Source organism: Lepus europaeus, chromosome X, assembly GCF_033115175.1.
Source record: "Lepus europaeus isolate LE1 chromosome X, mLepTim1.pri, whole genome shotgun sequence".
NCBI lineage: Eukaryota > Metazoa > Chordata > Mammalia > Lagomorpha > Leporidae > Lepus > Lepus europaeus.
Window position 1 is genome coordinate 43,771,629 of NC_084850.1, and position 7,705 is coordinate 43,779,333.

Consider the following 7,705-nt stretch of genomic DNA (forward strand, 5'->3'; position numbering starts at 1 on the left):
GAGCAGCAAAGAAAGCTGCCACTTAGGAGGTTTTGGAAATAGTTCTAATACCCCAGACTATATAACAATCTATTGCCTATTGCCCTCCTTAGGAAGAGAATGGCACCCTAAGCTACCTGACAGCTTACCCCTTGCAATACGTATTTATGGAAAGCCCTTCCTCATCTCTGACAACATTATCAATTTAGGTCAGGTGCAGACGGCGCTAAAAGAATATGACAACAAGTTTCTCTTTGTGCCAGATTCCAAACATCATGAACAGCCAATCTCTTCAGGAGAAAGAGCATTGTTTAAAAAAAAAAAACCTTGGGGAGAAGGATCCCCCTCTGAGGAATTGTAACCTAAATGGAAAGACCCCTATCAGGTGCTACTAGAACTCCTAATGAAGTTATGGTTCTTTATTGCTCCTTTTTGGCCCATGTATATTCATCCTAATTCTCAAATTTGTCTCTTCCAGAATTCGAGTTTCATCTAAAAATTATATTCGTGCAAGGATTCCAGCCATTGCCAATGACTGTTGACAAACCTCTAGCTCCTTGAACTGAATTGCTAGATCAAAAATAAGGGATTTCCATTCTGTGGCTAGGCAGGGACAACACTCTGACACAGCAAGAAGAAGCTACAGAAGACAGACTTTCCTCCCCTGGTCCCCAGCAAAAATTAAGAGATGAAAATTTCTGAGAGGGGAAATGATGTGGGAAGCAGAGAGCCAACAAAAATTTTCCCCTACACAGCTGCAAATTTTAACCCAGGAAGCCAACATCTGATCATCATGGAATGCAGTTCACCCCTTGCAGCTCCGGTGGATATTGGCCCAGGTAAGAATACTCTTAGGCGGTCTTGGCAGGTAAAAGTAGAACTACGCTGGTTCTCCCTCCTAGTCCCTTGGGAGTGTTATGGGCTTACGTATTTTAGCCTTTATTCTAGGTTGCTGTCTCCACAGAGATAAGAATTCAAAGCAGAGGTATAAACACAGTGCACAAATGAGAGCAGGATTTATTTAAAGCCGAGAGAGTTGAGATAGTGAATATACACTCACATGTGAGCATAGGCCACTCCACATGAAGATATACCCATCACGAGTGGGCCAGAGAGTTGCCTATGAGTACAGAGAGAGTGGAAAAAGGTCAGAGGAGGATCCATAAGCATGATCCAGAGGCCAAAAGGGAAAGGAAGGGCCCTTCCAACACCATCAGTCTCTTTTATGAGACAAGGAGTGGTTCCCTGATTGAGTATACAAACAGGGTGAATTTTAGTGTGCTGGAGGCTTGCTGGAGGCTTCCCAGTTTTCCACATGCAGTTTAATCTCCATGTAGCCATTATAGCGTTTCCTCCTTCCTGCTCTTGGGTGAGACAGATGTGCATTAAGGGAAACCAAGTGTACTAGACTGATAGGGAAGGGGGCAGAATTACAATGCAGGTCTAGCAGAAATGCCACTTCACTATTCCTACCTAACCATCCTGCCTACTTCCTCCCTATCAGGAGGAGGTCTATACACAACCTGACTGTAGTCCCCCACTTTTTGCATGCTTGGGGTAAAGAAATATACTGCATTACCTTGGAAGCACACTTAGTCAGAAGGGAACCACTGTAATCTCTCTCTGACAATTCAGAACTCTGCCTTTTGTATTTCAAATAACAGACTTTCCCAGATTTAATAATTTTCCAGGACATGCCATTCACAGTGACATTGTACTCTCTCCTTTTATGGTGTGTGACTTAACCTGCCCTATCATTTCCCAGGGCTGAAAGTGTTTTCAATCATGAAACACTTCTCTAAATCACTAGTTTCTAAACTTGAAGGTTCATATGAATCACCAATTGGTGGGCCTCTCCCCCTATTTCCGATTTATTAGGCCTGAGGCAAGGCCTGAGAATTTGTATTTCTGCAGTCAAATGCTCTACCACTGAGAATTTGTATTTCTAACAAGGTGATGCTACTCTGCCATTCCAGGGACAACGCTTGTAGTCCTGCAGATTTATTATTCTGTTTTTCCTCTCAAGACATCAGTAATAACAATTTTGAGGGAGGAAACATTCTACATGAAAGAGATTCAGGAGGCCAGCGCTGTGGCGTAGTAGATAAAGCCTATAGTGCCAGCATCCCTTATGGGCATTGGTTCGAGTCTCAGCTGCTCCACTTCCGATCCAGCTCTCTACTATGGCCTGGGAAAGCAGTACAAGATGGTCCAAGTCCTTGGGACCCTGCACCCACGTGGGAGACCTGGACGAAACTCTAGGCTCCTGTCACCTCATTGGCCCTTGGTGAAAGTTGGCCCACCTACCATTTCACTTGTGAAATTTTAAGCTATAGTGGAGAAAGCAGCTTGTACTTCCTGTAACTCCTGTGATTATTTAAGGATGCAAACCCCTAGAAAAACAGAAGTAAGATAATACTTGAGGTTGCAAGAAGGTACAAAAAGCATAATCCTTTTTATAGAAAATTAATGGATACACAGTCTGGGTGGCTATAGAGTCATCCCTTAGTATGCATGGGGGGTTGGTTCCAGAACTCCCCTGCAAATACGAAAATCCACTGGTGCCCAAGTCCCTAATGTAAAATGGCACAATATTTGCATATAACCTATACACAACCTCTTGTGAATTTTTAAATTTTATTTATTTATTTGAGTGGGAAAGGGAGAAAGAAAAAAAAGGGTGGGGAGAGAGGAAATATTCCCATCCACTGGTTCACTTCCCAGATGCTTGCAAGGGCTGGAGTTTGGCCAGAGCCAAAGCCAGGAGCCAGAAACACAATCCAGGTCTCCAGCATAGGTGACAGGAACACAGTTACTTGAACCATCACCACTGCCCCCCAGGGTGAGCATTAGTCAGGAGGCAAAGTCAGGTATCAACACTCTTTCATGGGACTTAGGTTTCTGAACTATTGTCTTAACTGCTAGGTGCAATGTCCATCACCTCCCATATATTTTAAAACACTTCTAATTACTGATAATACCTAATACACAGTAAATGCTATATAAACAGTTGTTATACCGTATTGTTCAGGTAATAGTGACCCCAAAAACCTGTATATGTTCAGCACAGATCTAACTTTTTTCCAAATATTTTTTATCCAGTTAGTTGAATCCACAGACTTCGAACGCAAGGATATGAAAAGCTGTCTACATCCAAATGCTAACAATTTTAATTGCTGGGATTCTAATTGGTTTTTATAAATGTAAAGTGTTGAAAGTATTAAGGATAGACTGTGACATCCATTTATATGTATTCCTTATTTTATCTGTCAACGTGGGCTGCTATATCAAAGAACCACAGACAATTTTCTCACAGTGGATGCTAGAAATCCCAGGGAAAGATCTAGCAGTCAGGTTCTGATGAGGGGTCTCTTCCCGTCTTGCAGACTTCTCACTGTATACCCACATGGTGGAGACTTCATTCCGTCCCTCCCACCTCCCTCTCTCTTCTAAGATCACACTCTTATAGGATTAGGACCTTACCCTTATGACTTCTTTTAACCACCTTCTAAAGATCCTATCTCCAGATATAGTCACATTGTGAGTTAGGGTTTCAACATGACTTTGAGAGGGCCATAATTCAGTCCATACACTCACCATGAACACCAGAAGTGTGTAGTTCATTAAGACAACAAATTCTGTTCAAAGACCCAAACACGTGGTTCAATGTTACAGGTCACTGATAGGTATTAGTTACTCTAGTTTATGTTCAATAGGAAGCCACCACCTGCAGTGCCATCATCCCCTATGGGCGCTGGTTCTAGTCCCAGCTGCTCCACTGCCAATCCACCTCTCTGCTATGGTCTGGGAAAGCAGAATAAAATGGCCAAGTCCTTGGGCCCCTGCACCTGTGTGGGAGACTTGGAGGAAGTCTTGGCTCCTGGCTTCAGATTGGTACAGCTCTGGCCATTGCAGCCATCTGGGGAGTCAATCAGCGGATGGAAGACCTCTCTCTGCCTCTCTGTAACTCTGCCTTTCAAATAAATAAATCTTTAAAAAAAAAAAAAAGAAAATGTGATGTGCTTGGTACAGTGCATGTTTGCAAGTGCCTGCTGCCAACTTTCCATCTAACCTCATCCTCATGTTCCCCCTTCCATTAAGTAGAAAACCACTTTCCAGCAGGCAAAGGAACGCAGTTTGGATTTCAGCCCTTATTCACTTTGAGATTTCTTCAAACCCTGTATTTCTGTCTTCATCTCTGTGTTATGAGTTATGTTCCCTTTTCTAAGGTTTTTGAATTCTGTTATTCCAATTCTAGGGAGAAAAATACCTAGTATCCCTAAATTAGGAACTACTGGACCTGGACAAAGAATATTTCTCACATGAATAATCTGCAAAAAATGGCCTTACATCAACCATTTTGTTTGGTTGAAAAGGGCACCCTATGTACCTTTAATTCCTTCGAAGACTATAGAGAATAAACCACAACAGTTTCAAATAATGCTTATAGTTAGAATTTTAATTCTTACATTAGAAATGAACATAAATCATGAGAAGCTGTAAAACCATGCAACTTGCTGAAAATTATGAAGTCATGGAAGCATCTGTTGTAGAAGGTTAAAACTGGTTCATCCTACAGGGGTGCAAAGACTACAGGCGCAGAGGTCATCAATGGAGAGAATGACAGCATGTGCCATTCTGGAATTTATATAATAAACGGAAAGTTTAAAAACGAACTTAAGGAAACAAGGGACCTCTTTGCAAGGGAGCATAGGTGGTAAGAAATCAGAATGTGCCTAAAATCTCTACAAACACATAAGTTTACAAAAGAGAAGCCCAAAACCAAGACTCTTGGACAATGTTGAAATTTGCTCTTGGGAGGCGATCTTCATTTTATGATGTTTGAACAGACTCTTTCTCCTGTTGGATAGCTAGGGAGAAAAAAAAACAAACAAAAAATCATTGAGAGTATTCTTCTAATATTAAAGTTCAGTTTCTTCCAAAAGACCTCTTTGGTAAGTTATTAAAGTCTGTCAAACGTGCTTTAAAATTTAGAATGCAAAGGCATGTTGAATGCATACTGACCATATGAACACTAGCCAGAATATACATCAACTGTATGTATCCCCCATCAACTTTTCCACTCCCTCATTTCAGAGGTAGGTTTACGCATTGCACATTTCCCATATATTATTCTAGAACTGAGAAACACATGAGACATTTTCTTCAAATTTATCTGCCCTTACACTATTAGGAGTATGTATCTTTTCAGAACATTTTTTAGTAATTTTGGAACTCCAAAAGCAGACATGACAAAAAAATGTCCCTGAGTTCTTTAGGGATATAATCACAAATTCAAACTGTCAGATAAACTAATATTTCTTTAAGTCCAAGATTCCAAGATTGGTTTTAATGGTTTTCTTTGTAATTTTATAACAAGAAGCTAGTTTTTTATTCCCCCATTACTACTAGTGTGTAGAACCTTTTATTTAACCCAAATAAGACAACGATTTGATAGTCTTAACTGTTCCATTAAAGATAATAATTCTCTAACTATTGCTGACTTTGTGGGAACATTTACTAGAAGACAGTTTCATTTACTGAACCTATTAACTCACACTATTGTTTGTCTCCACTAGAAAACCCCATGACTTACTTTCCTTCGAGGGAAGAGTATTTTTCTCTTCAGTATTGGTTTTCTTCAGTTTTGACTTGTCAAACTTCTCCACTTCTGATAAGTCTGGCTTGTCACTCATCTTGGCTAAAAGACTGAAAAAAAATTTAAACCTTAGTTGGTAGAAATATTATCAGATTAAAAAGTTAAGCCAATAATTCTCACACTTAATGTATATTTTACCTTCTGGTATCAATAGGAAAACAGCAAGATATGTTTAAAAAGTCATATTTTTTATGAGAATAGTTTCAATTGTACATCAGTAGGCCATTTCTCAAAGGCAGCCAATGCCATTGCATAACGAGGCACTAGGAACCAAGACACCGGAAACCCAGAGCCAATATGTCTGACTCTTAAAATCAGAGTCTGCAAAGATAAAATGGAGGTGATAGGAGCGCAGGGGCAGGCAGCCATAGCCGGAAAAAGGAAGAGTGGGTTTAACCGGGCAGTGAGTTTGCTAGCAGGAGACGCGCTATCTGAGCATTTTCACTTCCCATTCAATTCCTCTGCTTGGGGATTTGGGTGGAGGTGGCGCTGGCATGGAGGCAGCACACAAAGAAGCCTGGCATAGCTGCACTCATTTCTTGCCACGCTAAATGCCCAAAGACAGCAGCCTAAGGGGCTGCAGTGAGAGAGGGAGAGTATTTACCCCGACCCTAAGCGATGGCACGTCTGCCACTAGCCGCTTGCGGCACACGTTTGTTGGTAACCGCCGCAGGAAGGGCCAGCTGTTAGGCTCAGCCCCAGGGCCCCACAGCACGCAGTCAGCGAGCAGAGCCGAGTCCTAGCTCGGCAGCTTTTCTCTGGGACGGGCGAGGCAGGGCGATGAGGCGGCTCGGAGAAGCGCGGCCGGGGAACCGGGGAAGCAGGGGAGCGCCGTCCCCGCGCGGCCGGGAACCAGGGGAGCGCCGTCCCCTCGGCCGGGAACCAGGGGAGCGCCGTCCCCGCGCGGCCGGGAACCAGGGAAGCGCCATCCCCGCGCGGCCGGGAACCAGGGGAGCGCCGGGTGCCGGAGGGCGTCCCTTCGGCCGGGCGCAGACAATGGGAGGCGCCAGGCGGCGGCAGGCAGCGCTGTCGCGCGCGTGCCCGGCCCCACCCTGGCCGGGGCGCAGCCGTCCCGCCGGGGGCCCAGGGCCGCAGGCGGACGCCCCCAGGCAGCCGGAGAGCCGCAAGCGCTCCCCTGCGGTCGAGGTGCCCCCCCGAGCCCGGGGGCCGCGCCAGAGCCCAGTCTCCAGCAGAGGAAGCCGGAACCAGCGGAACAATAGGCCGGGCTGTGGGCGGCGGCCGGGCTCCGGCTCCCAGCAACCGCGACCTCCGCCGCGCGCCCCCAGCCCGTCCGCCGCGCGCCCCCAGCCCGTCCGCCGCGCGGGGAAGCCGGGGCCCGGGCCCAGCCCGGCACGGCCGGGAGGCCCCCCGCGCCTCGCCGTCCGCACGGCCCCCGCCGCCCGCTTCGGGGCTCCCCGCCGAGGGCGCGGCACCGCCCAAGGCGGCGCCACAGGAAGACAAAGGCGCAGGCCGCCCGCCAAACGCCACCCCCAACCTCGGCCCCGCCGGGCCCGCACGGTGCGACCCCTCCCGCGCTCCGCACTCCGGGCGGCGCCCTCCCGAGCCCTTTCCCATCTGGCTCCGGCGGGGCCGCCCGGCCTCACCTGCACGCGAGACGGGACAAAAGCGGCCCTCCGGGCGTGTACCGCGGCTCTCAGGACCTGGCTGCGGTTCCCGCCTGCAACCCTCTACTTATAAAGCCCGCGGCTGGCCCCGCCCCAGCCTTCTCTGATTGGCCGAGGGCTCCCAGACTCTCTTCCTTGCCTCACCCTCCGCTGTATTTTTTAAAGATTTATTTATTTATTTATTTATTTATTTGAAACAGTTACAGAGAGAGGAGGTGGGGGAAATGACACACACACACACACACAGATTTTCCACCTGCTGGTTCATTCCCCCAAATGACCACAAGCCAGGAGCCAGGAATTCTATCTATATTTCCCAAGTGGGTGGCAGGGGCCATCTTGCTCCTTTCCCCGGAACGTTAAGCAGGGAGCTGCATCCGCAGTCGGACAAGCAGTACTGGGACTGGCGGGCTCCCTACTCTCTGCTTTAGCCTTGTGGGGC

At 46.7% G+C, this 7,705-nt stretch overlaps 1 protein-coding gene across 1 annotated transcript; it reads right to left on the reverse strand.

Annotated features, from left to right (window-relative positions):
- Nucleotides 1–4,417: 4,417 nt before the first annotated feature.
- Nucleotides 4,418–7,332, reverse strand: TMSB15A (thymosin beta 15A). Its single transcript, XM_062183330.1, has 3 exons — nt 7,243–7,332; nt 5,576–5,688; nt 4,418–4,850 (listed from the first exon to the last, which is right to left on the reverse strand). Exons 2-3 carry the CDS (start codon nt 5,673–5,675, stop codon nt 4,813–4,815), a joined length of 138 nt encoding a protein of 45 aa, XP_062039314.1. The 5' UTR covers nt 5,676–5,688; nt 7,243–7,332; the 3' UTR covers nt 4,418–4,812.
- Nucleotides 7,333–7,705: the final 373 nt, after the last annotated feature.